The sequence below is a fragment of the Artibeus jamaicensis genome, unplaced genomic scaffold, assembly GCF_021234435.1.
Source record: "Artibeus jamaicensis isolate MK-2021 breed Jamaican fruit bat unplaced genomic scaffold, CSHL_Jam_final scaffold_2172, whole genome shotgun sequence".
Classification (NCBI taxonomy): Eukaryota; Metazoa; Chordata; class Mammalia; order Chiroptera; family Phyllostomidae; genus Artibeus; species Artibeus jamaicensis.
Window position 1 is genome coordinate 25,707 of NW_026522031.1, and position 17,192 is coordinate 42,898.

General features: G+C 48.3%; 1 protein-coding gene across 1 annotated transcript in view; it reads right to left on the reverse strand.

The window, feature by feature from the left end:
• CREB3L2 (cAMP responsive element binding protein 3 like 2) overlaps positions 1-17,192 on the reverse strand; it is a 102,759-nt gene that overhangs the window by 21,022 nt on the left and 64,545 nt on the right. Inside the window, exons 3-4 of the mRNA XM_053656622.1 lie at positions 6,342-6,517; positions 4,609-4,696 (exon numbers count right to left, since the gene is read on the reverse strand). Coding sequence (XP_053512597.1) covers positions 4,609-4,696; positions 6,342-6,517 — 264 coding nt within the window. The remainder of the gene's footprint in view (positions 1-4,608; positions 4,697-6,341; positions 6,518-17,192) is intronic.

The following is a 17,192-nucleotide window of genomic DNA, read 5'->3' on the forward strand; positions in this document are numbered from 1 at the left end:
GGGACCTCCACTAGTCGATACAAGATGTATTGTTAAGAGGGAGGGAAACTCAAGGTGCAGAACAGTGTGTAAAGTAGTCCTCCTTTCATATGAAACAGGAGAAGAGGAGGAAACAGTTATGTTTGCTTGTACCTGCATAAAGAAACGCTGGTAACTCGGTAAGAAAGGAATCAAATGATGACCTCAGGGCAGGGGGAGATCAGGGTAGGGAGGAAAAGTGCTGGCAAACCTCCCACTGTATTCATTCCGTATCATTTCTATAGTTGGACTTGGAAACCTTCTGAATGTATTGTGATCTTAAACAACAACAGCAACAAAAAAAACAGCCTGGGAGCCCAGGAGGGTTTGAGAGAAGCTCATTTGTTTCTGGAGGGATGTGCGTGGCAGGGCCACAGGCGAGAGGCCGGGCACTCCCCATTCAGCGAGTACTGAATCCATCCGCGGAGGACAGCAGGGACCGGCAAGTCAGCGGGGAGGGCGGGCTTCCTCCTGCAAAGCCCTCCCCTGCCACCTGAGCCTTCAGGAAGGCACACAACGATCTCTGGGCCAGGCCAGGAGCCTCAGTGAGTCTCAGCGACGTGTCTCCACGGCAGCCAGGATGGGTCTCAAGAGAGAATCCACTCTGAGTTCACTGGGAACCAAAGGGTCGCTGGTTTGACTCCCAGTCAGGAAACATGCCTGGGTTGTGGGCCAGCTCCCCAGTAGGGGGCACTCAAGGGGCAACCACACAATGATGTTTCTCTCCCTCTCTCCTTCCCTTCCCTTCTCTCTAATAATAAATAAATAAACATATAGAACAAATAATAATAATTTTCCAAAATAGTAAAAGCTCTGGGCTCTCACTCCTTTTCCAAGTGGTGGATCTTTCCACTCTGCTGAAACACCGTGAGAACCTGTCGGTGTAACGGCGCCCAGGGCGGGACCTTGGGAGGCCCTTCACCTCCCAGCCCTCCGGGGGCCTCTGCAGCGCTGGGCACTGGAGCAGCTCAGAACTGGGCACAGCGCCTGGCTGCCCCCCACTCCCGGGCTTGATGGACCAGGGAACTGCCTGTCAGCTGGGCATGAAATGTGGGCTGTGCACCAAGGCTGACAAGCCTGGCGGTGGGGGCACGAGGCAGGCATGACACGCCCACTGACCGAAAGCCACCTCACAGGACGGTCTGGTCACAGAGTCCTCGCTGGGCAGGTCACAGGGGGTCGTCACCCCCCAGGCCCACAGCTTCCTTAGCGAAGGCCAGTCTTTGCCTCCCTCTGCCCGGGTGCAGCGAGGACAGCACACCCTCGGGTGTTACAGTACTTTCCTCTCCCTGTGCCTCCAAGCACAACCGCCCGCACTGGAGCACCAGGCCACCCGACCACGGAGCCCCTCATTGTCCCCCTGTCCCCACATGCCGTCTCTGTGTAGCTACCCTGCACCCACCCGTGAAAAAAGCATGTCTCTCCATTTTGCCTTTCATCCAGCACCAGGGATGTCCCCACTTTGCTTTTCCCTGCCCCTAAATCTGCCACCAATGGATTTCATGGAGCCCTCCTTTCTCCTCCTCCTCTGATTCAAATGCACAAAGCTGCAAACTGCCCCTCTCTGGAGCGTGTTCTCAGTCTGTTGAGGTTTTGCTTCCTGGCAATTGTCGTCAGTTTGGCTCAGAATGAACTCATACAGATTCTTCACAGGTTTGGACATTTGTGACATCAGCAGTGGGCCATGGCAAGGCAGCCGTCTGCTCATCTTCAAACAGAGAAGGCCCGATGCCCTCTGGATGGAAAGGCCTTTCTGAGGCAGGACTACTCACCTGAGGAAAACGGCCCCGCCCAGAGCTGCCTCTGCAGGTAACCAGCAGCAGCTGGGCGGTCACTCTCCTGCTCAGATTCCTGAACTCCTGAGGGGGGTGGTGATAGGTCCTGCCCCTCTCAGCCGCCCCCTTCCAGCCACGGTGTCCCATTTCCATTCACAGCACACCCGGCTTTTTCTCTCATCTTCTCTCTCATTTTGACCCTCTTTTTCTTTTTCTCACGTGCTAATTTTTGCTTGATGCTTCCCTTTTTCTCTGCCAAGGTCTTGCCAGAGAGCTCCCTGGGCCTTTTAGTGTCTATGGGCACTCTTAGAGCTCAAGAATGTTCTAGAACAAGGCTATACTCCTCTATTGCCAGCACCCTGCCAACAGCTGCAGGCAGTGAAGGAGGGTAGGCCTGTGCCGAAAACATGTGCTCACCTGGGGTGGGGTGGGGTGTGTGTGTGTGTATGTGTGTGTGAGTGAACCGAGGTTTTCCCAGCACCATGAGTCCCCACAGCACTTCCCAGTGTTAAATGAATTAAACGAGAAGGCCTTCAGACTGAAGTGCCCTGAATATCGTAGCGGCCTGCACACACAAACCAAAATCTAAGCCTGCAAACGCACCAGTGCCACCAAACAGAAACCACAGGGCACCAATCACAGGCAGCCAAGCTGGCTGGAGGCCAGAGCCGTATGCCCTGACTTTGCTCCCATCTCTGAGACCCCCCCCAGTGCTGGAGGGAGGAGGTGCGTAACCTCTCAAGGCTGGGTGCTGCCCGTTTGCGATCCATCTTTGCTCACATAAACTCAAAACATATAATACGCCTCAGTTTATCTTTCACCAATGGTTAGACAGACAGACAGACAACAATCAGGAGGAAACTACCCTGTCAGGGACACTGCCATCTCCCACCTGTGGCTGGGACATCCCGAGAGCCAGCCAAGGGTTCCTGGAGCTTCCCTGTGCCTTCCGCTAACCCACATCACTCTACCTCGTTTCTCCCCACCAGAACCACAGAAATGACAGGGAAACCGAGGCAAACTGGAACCTCCACTTTCCTACCTGGTGCGAGGGCCTGACTTGGCCACCGGAGCCTCAGTATCAGATTTCTAAATATCGTTTGAAACGAGTTCCTGGGTTGCTGAAAGGGCTAGGACAGCAAGAAGCGGGAGGCCCTCAAGGATATCAGGTTTCCTGGTCTCTGTTTGTTGAGGACAATGAGGAAGGACTGCTATTTACTCCTGTCCTCCCGTGACCCCAGAGGCCCGAGCCACCGTGGGACTCACTCACACAGTTACGCCACTTTTGGGAGGTGCACTGCAACATAAATGAAATGAACACCATGCATTTGATGCCAATAACAAGTGTCATAAAAAACAACAACAAAAAACCTACTTTACAGCAGTATCGGAAGCTGAGAGGCCCAAGGGCATATCACTCAGTGCAAAGAAACACTGTCTCAATATGGCGTCTACTCAGTATGATTCATTTTTTAAATGCAATCCTTTCTCTCTTTTGCTGATAATAAAGGCAAATGCCGACCCTGATTAAATGGTCTCAATAGAAAGGGTAGGTACAAAATACACAGGAGGAGGCTAAGAATAGTATAGGAAATGCAGAAGCCAAGAATTTGTATGTATAACCCATGGACACGAACTCGGGGGGGGGGAAATGTGGATGGGAGGGGGTGTGCAGAGCGGAGGGGAATAAAGGGGGGGAAAATGGGACCACTCTAATAGCATAATCAATAAAATATATTTTAAAAAACAAAAATTATTCTATGGAAAGAATTTTTGCACATCATGAAACACTAACTGAAAATTGACCCAGCGAAAGAAAGAAAGAAAGAAAGAAAGAAAGAAAGAAAGAAAGAAAGAAAGAAAGAAAGAAAGAAAGAAAGAAAGAAAGAAATGGTCTCAGTGAAATCCTACATCGGTTTCTAGTGGAAGGAAGGCAGACCGTGTGTCCATGAGAACTGCTCACGCACCATTAAGCACATCCCACGGTACACACGCATGCACCACAGCACAAGCACCTCTCCCACGGCAAACGCTCGTACGGATTTCCTCGTCGTTCGCCACACTAAGGAGCTATCCTTGTACCGGTAAAAGGGAAGGCCGTGGCCTGGCCACAGGCTGGCGCGGGAGGATCTCAATAAACGAGGCAGGGGACCTTCGCTAGACTCTGTGTGACGGAGGGCTCAGGACTCCTAACTGCGGGCTTCCTACGAGAACAACAGGGGGCGGTCAGAAAGAGACTGACACACAGGCAGAAAAAAGTGAAACTGTGACAACTTCAACTATGACACTGAGTTCTAACTAAGCGACAAGAAGCCCATGGGGTGCGTGGACATTGCAAACCGAAAGCAGGCCCTGTGCCACTGCTGTCACCCCAAATCAACTGTTAAAGACGCTGAATTGATCCAGCAGGTACACTGGGAGTTCACGTCCCAGAGGGTTTAAGCGAGAACTGTTGACTAGGTGGCTGCAGGGTGTCTGCTCCTTCACCTCTGCAGGGCGTCACTCCAGTGCAGGGAGCTGGGCTATTCTCCATCCAAGTCTCAGCGGTCTAGAAAGGTTCTGAAAAATCACCCTGGCTAGGAGCAAAAGCAACGTAACAGATTCCGCTGGAAAGAAGTCTGAACATACAAGGGAAGATAATACGTATTTCAAAAATATGCCTTTAGAATCATGGCTTTTAAGAACTGACCTATTCCATGCAGCGAGCTAAGTCTTTGGGACCAACAGGCCCCCAGCACTTTCTCCCACATCCCCTTTCTCTGCAGACCCACAGGGGCCCCTGGTGACCCGCAGGGACACGGGCGAGGAGACAGACCTTCTTTAGGAGAGAAATTGAGGAACTGATCCACTTCGTGAGGCTCCAGCTTAATCTTAGGGATGACTGTCTGGCACGAGGAATCAACCTAGAGGAAGAATTTCAAACACGGTTTTTAAAAACCAGTAACATCCCCAATGAAACACCCAGGGGGACTCGCTGTCATCTGTGTCAGCCTCGAAAGGGGTGGCCCTGCTTCTCCAGCACCAGCAGGGGCCTGGCCGAGCTCAGGGGGCTTTGACAGGGAGGTGGTCTAGCCGTGACCGCCCTCTGGTTGACCCTTGAGATCCCCAAATTAAAAGCCAGGGGCTCCCTCACTAGTCCACTTTCTACTGTCTTTATGGTAATAGAAATGCATTGTATCATAAAACACTCTGAGGAATTTTTAACGAGCCCTTGCCAGTCTATGCTGAGTAGACACTGGGTGAACCGCACCCCCTGCATCCGGATGATGGGCGACACCTACCCAGGAAACGCTTGATGGGGGAAGGAGAGGTATCTGGTCCAAGCACAGGGGGCAAGGCCATGACCCTGACCTTCCCAGTCACACACTAAAAACCAGCTGAACTAAAGTGTGTGCCACCAGGAGCCGGTCCAGTGAAGAGACTCAGGCAGCCACAGAGCACAGAGCAAGGAGCTCCCGGGGGTCGTTGCAGAAATGGTCTGCCCAATCGCTCATCATCTCATAAATGCAATGTAACCAACAAGCCCTGAGAATGAGTGCGCAGCCCAGCAGGGGCAGCTCTACTGCCCTGCACTGCCTCATCCTGAACAGGTAGATGGCGACACTTGCTCAGAGGGGTCCTGGCTTATAAAGGTGGAGTGGCTGTTTATCACTGGAGACTGCATGTTCAGGGAAGCGAGGACTGGCTGCAGCCTGTGTTGGGAGATGCACCAGCAGACTCTGGTCCACAGGGCACACTGGCACACCCAGAAAGCAGGTGAAATTCTACTTGCTGTCAGCATGGAATTGAGACAGGAAAAAAAACCCAAACAATTTCTTATGTTTTCCATGGGTGGCATGATAAGAATGGGTAGGTGGGAGTTCCCAGAACTGGGTCGTTGCAACTCAGCATTGTGGGGGCAGCGGGGAGGTAAGATATTCACAGGAGCCAGCGTTCCCGACAGCCGAGGCGGCTCTGCGAGCCGTAGGTTGCAGCATCCGCTCGCCCAGGCCCTCTCCACTGGCTAAAAATCAATCCTGTGCAACATCCCACCCCCCTTGTTTTACTATGACTATCTATATGGTTTTTAAAATTATTTTGTAATGGTTGTCATAGAAAAAAATGAAATCATAGTTGCTACCAATTTTTCTGGTCAATGCCTTTAAAGGAAATTACATCGTCAGTGCTGACACCTGATGGCATATCCTTAATACACCTATACATACATAGTTGTATATCCTTAAACATATCCAGCCCTGGCTGGTATGGCTCAGTGGATTGAGCGCAGGCTGTGAACCAAAGGGTCACCAGTTCTATTCCCAGTCAGGGCACATGCCTGGGGTTGCAGGCCAGGTCCCCTCTGGGGGCCACGTGAGAGGCAACCACACATTGATGTTCCCCTCTCTCTCTCTTTCTCCCTCCCTTCCCCTATGTCTAAAAATAAATAAATAAAATCTTTAAAAAAACCACATCAAGCCACTAGCTCCAAACAGATTAAATGCCTCGCTAGGGAGTAAGAATCTCTGTCTTTGGATCGAATCAGTTTATACGGGGGACAGTCGAGTGTACCCCAGTATTCACTTCCAGAGCCAGTTCCTCCTTTTCAAAAGGGGTAGAGATGGCCGTGATGGTCAGAGTGACAGAGGGAACGAGTCCCAGCGGCGAGTCCTCCGTAATCGGCTCGGTCTTGATGGTGGCTGAAGGGAAGTCTGCGGACAGGAACCACTTCTCGCTCTCTGCTTCGTCTGTCGGGGGAGACAAGCACAGGTGTGGACTGGCTCGGGGCCGCGGGCGTAAGTAAGACAAAGGACCTCTGATCTTTCTCCTCAAAAAAAAACAAAACAGCTCCAACAAAGAATTATTGAGAGTAGAATAAAAGGAGGGCGTGAGAGAGGAGAGCCACGGATAAAGGGATGAATGGCCGAGGGAGAACCGTCCTTGTATCCGCTTGGGTGTGAGTTCGCCCAGAGAAACCCCGAGAGGACCCATCAAAAGGAAAAACTTGGCCTCCTGTCTCCTTCCCCCAGGAATGTGGGAGAATCTCAACATGTCATCTCTTATACTTTTTGGTTTTCAAACCAAGTGCATGCATTATCTATGTCTAAATAAATAAATAAGGACATTTAAAAATGGGAGAAAGCAAATGGCTGGCAAACCGGGGTCTCGGGAGAGAGAACCGCAGACTGTGGTGGGGAGGAATCTCTACCCTCCTCCCAAAGGACAGCGTTTGGGCTTTTTTTTTTTCCTTCTCACTCTGTCTTTTGTCTTCTTTTGTTCCCCTACAGCCCCACTTATGCTTTAAACCAGCCCTAGACTTCCAGAACTTTCCCTAGCCCTCTGGGAAACCAGAGTGTGTAACCACCATCTGGCCCTTGCTGAAATGGACTAGACTCCTCCAGAGAAAAGGGTTGGATTGGGCGGGCCCGGGTCTGGGTTTGCCGCCGGCTTTCGTGGTCATTACCAGCCCCGGGGTTAGCGGCAAAGCCACACAACAGCACAGACAAAAGCACGGCTACCACTCAGCGCACATTCGTCCTGGACTCAGTGCGGTTCCACGTGTTTCAGACCCGGCCCCTCAGCACAACCCTGGGAGAGGAGGGAGGAGGGCAGGAAAGGAAGAGCCAAGATTGCAAACGGGGCAGAACAAGAAAACCACAAGTCAGAGACTCTCCAAAATCAGCCTTCCTCAGCTAATCCCGGTTTTACTGAAATGAGGAGAAGGCATTTCGACACTCACGCACCACACGCTCGGTGAATCCCTACTGTTCATGGGAGCAAAGTCGTTCACGTTATGAAAGGATTTACACCGGAGAATTGGACCCAGGTGGTCTCATGAAAGTGACCCACTGCTGCCAGGGGTGGGGAAGATCGAGCACAGCAGCTAAAAACTAGAGTTTGCAATTATTAAATGGTATTTCCTAAGCAACTTCCTTGCAACCCAAGAAAGGGTCAGATTCACATTAACAAAGGAAAATGATCTGCCCCCTAAATCCAACTTATAATCAACTTCCTTAACCCAGGCCCAGTGTATTTCCTAAAGTCAAATGAAGATGGGCGAGGAGGTGTTTTGCTTTCAGGGCTAGTTCTATAATGCTGCCTAATGATGCCGAGTGTGGGGGTGTGATGAGGGAATTTCCAACTCTCTGGGGTGGAAAGAGCCACATCCTGACCTAGGGGCAGGGGAAGGAGACAAAGGGCCCTTTGGTGGCAGCCAGAGGAGGGAGACACAGAATTCTACCAGCCGGACGGGCACCCAGCTCAGCTCAGAGAAGCAGCTGGATGAAGAAGAGTTGATCACCATTCTCCAAAGGAGCTTAGAGACTAGAAGACTGTCACCTGTGAGAAGAAACATTGCAGACAGGTGTGGGGAAGGGTTAAAGAGACAGAGAGAGAGAAGAGACCACGCTTTCTCTACTCAGCAATGAAAACAGGATGTCCCTGCTGTCCACACCGGGCAGTGTTTATCCCCAGCAGAAGCTCCGCAAGGGTGGGATGAAATATGGGATGAAATACACAGCCTCCGTAGACACTTAAATTAACAGTAGGAAGACACCCCTGAGAAAAAGGCCCCACGTGACTGCCAGGAAATGGAGACAAGGCCAGGTCCCCTGGCCGTGAGGTTGTAACAGTGATACAACTTAAGTCACAAGGCAAACAAAAGAAAAGGCAAAAATAAACACACAAAGGAAATACAAAATTTCAACACGATGAAGATAGATAACGAAATTGGTTCTTCCACCCTAACTAAGCCATTCTCACAGTGCACACATTCATCAAATGTGTCAAGATAGCTTATATTCTTAATGTTCCGTATCCTATGCCCCAATTTTAAAAGATTTCTACCAATAAAGTCATCGCTCTATCGGAGGTAGAGACGGACAGACAAACCGCGACCCTTGAACTATAACACCTTTATCCCACAAAGACAGCAGGGGGCCTTCAGGTGAGAGGCCCCAGGAAGCTGTGACTCTGTCCCTGAGCTATTCTGAGGACTGACAACCGGACTGCCTTCCTGCCTCCACCCCAAAACAGCCCTTTAGCCCTCCACCTTGACAGGTCCTACTTTTCTGAATTAGAAGTTCAAGGCCATCAAGCTCAAGTACGTCATCTCACAAACGAGGAAACTGATGGGCAAGCACAGTGCAAGTCAGTGGCGGGGCCCAGATCTCTGTCTTCGCAGGCAGCGGTCTTTCCATGAAGGAACGACTACACATGCAGATAAAGATGTGTGCACAAACATGCTGACAACAGTGTTGTTTACCAGTGCAAAACACTGAAAATCGCCAAAACATCAAAGAGCAAGGGCAAAAAACAACAAATTAGGGTGCACCCATACCATGGAATATTTACATATCCAGTAATATTACATTGCATTAATCTTTTTTAATAGCAAGGCAAAGAGTTATAGTAAAATATTAAGAAAAATCTGGATATTAATTTGTACTCTGGTAATGAAGAAAGTGATGAGGGGGGAAAAAAAGACTCAGAGGAAATATGCCAAAAGTGTATCTCCAGAGAATAACCCAAAACACATGACTTTTTAAAAAATTTTACACTTTTTTTTTAGTGATATCTCCTTGTGGCTTTAGTTTGTATTTCTCTAAGGGCTAATGATATTAACATCTTTCCACCCTGGTTGGTGTGGCTCAGTGGATTGAGCGCCAGCCTGTGAACCAAAGGGTCACTGGTTTGATTCCCAGTCAGGGCGCATGCCTGGGTTGTGGGCCAGGTCCCCAGTAGGGGGCGTACGAGAGGCAACCACACATTGATGTTTCTCTCCCTCTCCTCTTTCTCCTTCTCTTCCCCTCTCTCTAAAAATAAACTAATTCAATCTCTTAAAAAAGAGAAAACCTGTCTACATTCTTATTTGCTACCTGCATATCTTCGTCAGTGAAATGTCTGCTCTTATCTTTTACCCATTTTCTAATTGGATTTTTCCTGCTGAGTATTGAGTTTTCATATATCCTAGACACTACTCCTTTGCCTGGTCTGAATTGCCTGTGCTGGGACTACGTTGTGCCTGGATGCTCTCACTCAGGGGCACGGCCTGCTTCTTCCTGTAGTACTTTATGCCTTAGGGTTGCAGGTGTAACACGAGGCCAAAGCCCCAGTGGCTCAAGGGGCCCACTCAGCATCCTTCAGATCAACAAGAGTCACTGAGCACCTCAGCGTGTGTGTAATGAACTGCATCACCGGCCCCAGCTCTTTCCTCCGCCAGCTACCTGTCCTTTGCCAGGTATTCCGTAACCTCCTACTGTGGACTAACGCCCACCCCGGGACCAGCCACACCACTTGCTTTGGGGATGTTGGATCCCTAACACAAGCAGAGTCTTATGATGCATTTTCACACCTGGAGTTACACAGCTGTACTTCTGCTGTTACATAAGAAGGGTGTGTCAGAAAAATCTATTGTTCCCAGGAGACGGATGACAGACTCATAGAACGGGTAGCCTGGCTAAAGTCAGCCAACTCCCAGATGGCTTTAAACATGTGAGTGCATCTAGCTAAAACCAGCAAAACCACTCAGCTGCCCCCCCGCCCCCCACCCCACCCCTCACACCTAAATCCACCAGCCTCCAGCCAAGACACAGGCCTGCATGCTGTAACAGTAAATGATCGTTGTGAAAGTGAATGAGATTTGCTTTATTGTTTTCCCATGTAGTCACAGAGCTGGCTGATACAATATAGGTGAATAAATACACACACAAGAAATTAAATCATTACATCAGAACCTATTACAACAAAGTAGCTATACTTTGTTTCCATAATAATTCCTCTAAACCATCAATTGTGAACCATATCAATACATATTTGTAGCCTGACATTGGGCCTATCAGTCACATTGCAGAACAAATGACTTAAGAGAAGAAAGTCAGCCGGTAAGCAGCTTAGTGAAACAGCATTCCAGTGCTGGTTGAAATGAGAGAAAAGAGCTTTCATTCTGAACTACTGGGTGTTGGCTTGTACTCTGTCCCTTGGTGGAAATAAATAGTAAATTAGAGAAAACAAATGACAAATGTAACCTATGAGGTAGGAGGTTAACAAAGGCTAGACTGAAAGGGAATGAGAAGAACATGTATTATAATTTCCACCTGACCTTAATTTTGTATTTTTATTTGACTGGCAAAAAAATTCAGTAGGACCATCAAGGCTTAGAATGGGAATTACCTTTAGATGTTTGTGTTATTGGCTAAACTTGGCTATACTTGGCTAAGCAAGTATCATATAGGGTATGATGTGGCTGGTGTGGCTCAGTGGATTGAGTGCGGGTCTGAGAATCAAAGGGTCTGAGGTTTGATTCCCAGCCAGGGCACACGCCTGGGTTGCAGGCCAGGTCTCCAGTAGGGGGCGCGTGAGAGGCAACCACACACTGATGCTTTTCTCCTTCTCTTTCTCCCTCCCTTCCCCTCTCTCTAAAAATAAATACATAAAATCTTTTTAAAAAAAGAGCAAGTGTCAGCACACACTCGACACCTTCTAATTTCTAAAGCTTGAGGCATGGATATTGAGTTAAAATGTCTTCCCCTAAATTGTCTTCACACGCCCTTTGACTTTCATTGCAGAAGAAAAACATCACCCAATAAGGTCAGTAGTGCAGGCTGCAGGGAGTAGGAAGAACCACGGCCATGTCATCTGATTTTATTTAAACAGCTTCCTGTCAAAGGCCGGCCTCAGCGGGCACATTTTCTTGGCATCGCCTCTTTGCTATCAGCAAGGAAATAAAAACAAGCCACTGCCCGTCTCGTGGTGATGAGCAAGCCCTTCACATCTGAGGACAAAATGGAGCAGCTGTGAGCAATGGGGCTAGAGGCCAAGGTTCAGAGGGCAGGGGGGACAGAGGAGCTGAAGATGTGACTCTAAGCCAGCACAGATCCCCAATCAGTTCCACATGTTCTGCATAAATAATTGCACCGAGTAGATACTGATTCCTGGGAAGGGGGAAAGAAAAGATTAAACTCTCAATTAGGAGTACATGGTATGTTTCTAAATGTTATACTACATAAATGCATGTTGTATATATGTGTATATGTGTATATATACAAATGCACATACACATGTGTACACATATAATGTGTGTGTGTATTCTTAGAAAGAGAAATCGCATGGGAAAAATACCAGTTATAAGAAAGACCCACTTATATATATCCACTTGCTATTTCTATAATATGTCTAAAGTGAAAAGGAAACTTTGGTCAATTAAATAAGTATGCCTCATCTAAATCCCTCAGCATTTGATCGCTGTTTGCCCTTTCAGATTTTTCAAAGGAGGCAGCAAATCTTGGCCACTTTTTGATGTAAAAATCTCTTCAAGAAAAAATGGCAATACTGGGCCCTAGAGGCGGGGAAAGGGCCAGAAGTCAGCTGAACGTGTCGGAACCACAGGACACTGAGACCCACTACGTGTCTGGATGGACGTCAGAGGTCCATCTGCCCGAGGCCCCTCCCCTGTGTGACTTAACCCTGAAATAAAACTTCAGTGGTGAGTGGCAGGATAGGGTGATGCAAATAGTAAACAACTTCACTGTGAGTACTGACTATGTGCTCAACATTGCTCCATGCGCCTTTCGTGAATTAACTCATTTGATCTTCCCGGTAACCGTGTGAGGCAGGCGCTGTTACTGCCCCCACTTCATGGACAAGGATGCAAGGAGATTAAATAACTTGCCCAAAGTTCTACAGCCGGTACACAGTAGATCTGGGGTCCACACTCTGACAAACCACAGCTTGTGCCCGCGGCCACTCCCGTGTATTGTTTTGCAAGAAGATACCAGTGATTTCACAGAGCTCTAGCTAAGAGTGATTGTTCTTCAGCCCTGGCTGGTGTAGCTCAGTGGATTGAGCGCAGCCCTGCAAACCAAAAGGTTGCAGGCGTGATGATTCTCTCCTCCTTCTCCTTCCCTCCCTCTCTCTCTAAAAAATAAATAAATAAAACCTTTAAAAAAGAGAGTGATTATTCTTCAATGAATGTCACCTTGAGCCCATAATTAGCCACGACAAAAGTGCATTATTAAGTTCTTTCTACGCTTCCTACCTTAGTTTATATAGATTCCTAATCTAACGTTCACATGGTGAAAAATTCCCGTTTAAGGTCAACCAACAACAGCTAAAACGTCTGAGTGCTCACTCTGCCGGGCACCCTTCTATGTGTTTCCATGTATTTGTTAGACAAATGCCCATGATCACTATAATTTCCCTCAGATGCCCCCTCACTGTTCTTTCCTGCTGGGTGCACAGAACCTCTTTGCCTTACTCTAATCCTTCATCCTGTGGCCAGCTAGTAAATTATGTATTTAATTATGTAGCAATTTGCATAAAGGCAATAATGGTAATGTCTAACACTTAGTTAGGGCTTACTAACTGCCAGGCACTGTCCCAAAGATTTACTTAATACATTTTAACTTATTTAATCTCTGCAACATCAGCAGGAGGTAAGTACTGTATTATGATTCCCATTTTAAAGACCAGGAAAGGGAGGCACGAAAGTTGGGCAACTTGCCCCGGATCACACCATTCGTAAGAGGCAGAGCCCAGGTTTAAGGGCAGGTAATCTGACTCCAGAGAGTAAGCATCCTGCTTTCAATGAGACAGGTCCCACTGTCTCACACAGTGGCGAGGGTCTCAATTAAATATCTGTGGGACAAACGATATGGTCTCAGAAGACTTATTTAGCAGTAAAGAATTTTTTTCTCCACTGCAAGTTATGGTTCTCACTCGTGAATTTCCAAAGAAATTTTAATTGCTGCATAGATGTAAATACTGCTTTCATAGACTCTTCTAGCACTGCAATGGCCAGGCAGACAACGAAGTCGTTATTTTACTTTAAAAACAATCGTGGTTATCCTGTTTAGAAAAAGAAAATAGAAAGTAACGCCAAAAGAGGTGATGGAGAGCCAAAGAGCACACATCAGAAGCCCAGAATTCAGACTTGGAGAGGACAACTGTCCTTCTGCTTGGAACCCAGCGACATCAGGGTCTTTCCTCAGCCCGCCCGTGTCACAGGACTCAGGGACTCTCTGAAGGTGGATGGCCAGCCCAGCTTTCTTTCTACCCCAGAATCCACCCCCTCTACCCAAGATGGCTCAGACGGATGCTCCGGTCAGTAGCTCAGACTGGCCTGATGAAGATGTGGCTAGCTATTCCCACCCCCTCTGCGACTGTCCCAGGGGTCCCACTTCCCTGGAACATTTCAACACCCAACGTCTCCCACAGTGCAAGCTGGAACGACATCGTTATGAGTCATCGCTACCCTTTACTCCGTACACTCGGTGGTGTGCTAATTCTGCTCTGAGTTTCCTCTCAGCATTTCACAATCCATTGTTTTCTCTGCCGCCCTGCATGATACACACCTTCCCATCTCCCCCGGCGTGACTAGAGCCGTGCACAACCCCCCTGCCCCGGGAAGCATCAGCCATGAGACGGCCTTTTCTTCTCTAGTCTCCAGAAACCTCCATCCCACTTTCCAGAGGCCCCGCTGCCCAACCAGAGATGAGTCACTGCTTTCCGGGAGGCGGTTCCATTGCCCCCAAGCTAGGACACTTCAGCAGCATCTGCCCTGCTGCAGCTCCTCACAGACAACCGTTTTCAGTCTCACCTGGGAACACAGGGCCACACCCTCAGTTCATCCACACTGAGCCGGCCTCCCCAGCCACCCAGAGCCCTGGCCAGGGCTCCAAACCCGACTGGCCTGATCAGAAGGGAACATCACTATGATTTATTCCGTTCCTGGTCCCACCTCTCTAAACCTGAAACAGCCACAGGGACAGTCCCTTATTCCACCCAAAATAAAGTCACCTTAACTTGTGCCTGGTAAAAATACTCCACTGGACCACTTTTCTTATTCATATACTTCATGCTGAGTCTGTTGATATTTTACCTGTTTTCTAACTTTATTCTTGTATCATCTGGGAGGACAGGATCCACCCTCGTTCTCTCCAAACAGCCTAAGTGCAGAACTACTAAGCTTTTTTTTTCCCCCTTAGGAAAAAAGACTGCCATTAAGGAACAAAGCAAATGAATACCGGGCCTCCCAATTTAATTATGAAGGAATATGAGCAAGAGAGTAGTAACTCCTGAAGACACCTTCCTTCCATGTGGTGAGATGCGAGACTTGGTCATTCAAACACAAGCCTTTATTCCTCAATTGAGGCACTAAAAATAGCCCCAGACATTTTACACTTTAGTTGGATCTTTCTGCTTATCTCTTTATGACATTCTCTTGCTCCAAACAGAAAACCCTGCTTGGCATCTGGTTGACAACTTTAATACTCGTGAGAAATGACAGGGCTGAATTGAAGGCAGGCTGCCTTTCCCGTAGTTCTGAAGGCTGGGCCCGCATTCCTAGGACTGGTTCCTGTGGTTGCTGAACCACATGAACTTCTTCAGCTCGAGTGTTTCAGAAAAGTCTACAAATTTAACTCTGAAGACAGATAACTCCTATGTAATATTCAGTGAGTGTTTCCCAACCTTTTTGGGGGGAAGTCACAGACTCTTTCGAGAATCTAAAAAAAGGTACAAGCTTTCAGCAGAAAAGCTGAAAAACGCTGATAGCCAAAAATCTAGGGTACAGTTTTAGGGGGCCTACAGTCCATCTGAGGTCCATGATGGATAGCACGATATGAACATCTATATTTGCCCCATACATTGGCCTGGGGTTCAAAGAGAGAGGGAGGGAAAGGAGAATTAGCAGAGAAAGAACAGGGAAGGGAGAAGGGAAAGGAAATAGGTTTGGAGTGGGAGAGAGAAAGAGAGAGGAGACAGGAAAGAAGAGGGAGAAAAAAAACCTAATAAACATGGACAGAGTCTCTCTTCAACCTGTTTGTCTTATCACTTTGTTTCCGGCTTAGAAGCGATTGCTGAAGACTTGCATCAGTCGAAGTAAAGCTGGACAAGACAACCCAATTCATTGGTCTCCCCAGGTGTAAGGAAATCCTCACTAACTACCCATTACTAGAAACAAGAACTCCTGGTTTTGCCTAAGCTTTTCTTCCCAGTGCAAGACATAAAGAATATTAACTCTCAGGGGACACCGTTTCAATGCTGCCTCTGTGCGTGATGCCCGAAGAACCACGCTCCTCCTCCAACAGGTAAGTGATCTGCTAAGCGAGCGTGCAGCTCGAGAGGGGTCCTTTTGGACCGACCCTCCCCTGAGAGGGATGCAGAATGGGGTTCGGGCGAATAAAATCACCCAGTTCCCCAAATTCTGGCCATCCGCAAACCTCAGAAAAACAAGTGAAGCTAAGACATAGGCAGAGCTTTCCCAAGCAAGCCCCCCCCCCAATTCACGCCCACTGCCCACCTCTAATTTCACACACCCAAGTGGTTTTGCCTCACGTTCATGATCCCCTACTAATGAAAGTGCTTTCACTGGCACGGGAAGGTAGGTTTCACACAGGGAAACACTGGTCAGAAACTCGAGCTAACACATCGGACACGCTGTTCTCTCAGCAAGTTACCAGCTCAGCCTATGGCAGCACCGGATCTAGAAAGAGAGCCAAGTGCGCCCTGGTGGAACGGAAGGGTGTGAACTTCGGCCTCATGAGCAGGGCTTCCTGCAAAAGGTGGACTGATTATTTCTCCTCCCACCAGGCTGTTCCCATAGGTGACATCCATGCATTCTGTTATGTTGCGCTTATATTGATTAGAACTTAAAAATAAAGAGATAGTACACTTGAAACAATATATGCCAACTGTAACTGGAATATAAATTTAAAAAAATATTATACTCTCCAAACCCTTCACTACGTAATGACATAGCCACAAAATTCACAATAATAATAATAATAACAACAGTAATAACAGTGCTACCGTGGAAGAGAAGGAGACCCTGACCTTCGGAAATCTTCTCATTTTCATTCATTTCTCCAGGGATCTTTACCACGACCATTGTTTCAACTCCACTCAATGCTTCAAGGCCCACCTAGATTCTGCCTCATGGATGCAACTCTGCCCATACCCTGGTGGGCACGGCCCCTTCTCTCTCAGCTTGAACAGCTTCATTTCCTCTTGGGGCGGTGCTTCCACTCTGTCTGATGAAGTATTTAGGTACACGGCATTTTCACAAGGCTCTGAGCTACACTTGGGCAACAGGATCTAAGTTTTACTACTGCGTCCCACGAATATCCAGGTGGGTGCCTGACACACAGTAGGTGCTCAACAAACAGAGAACCAAAGGGAGAAGTTAGCCTGCTGGATTGTTTAGGCCATCTCCACTTGGCACCCTCTAGAACGGCCAGGCTGCAGAACGGCTAATTGCCCAGATGCGAATCACCTGAATTGGGTCTAAGTGTCCTGCTGTTACCGCACTCCCACCACAGGGCCTGGGCACCTGCTGTCTCCTCTGCCCAAAAGCCTCTTCTTGAGATAGACATTTGGTTCTTTCCTGCATCTCCTGCTGATCTTTGTTCGAATGGTACCTTCACA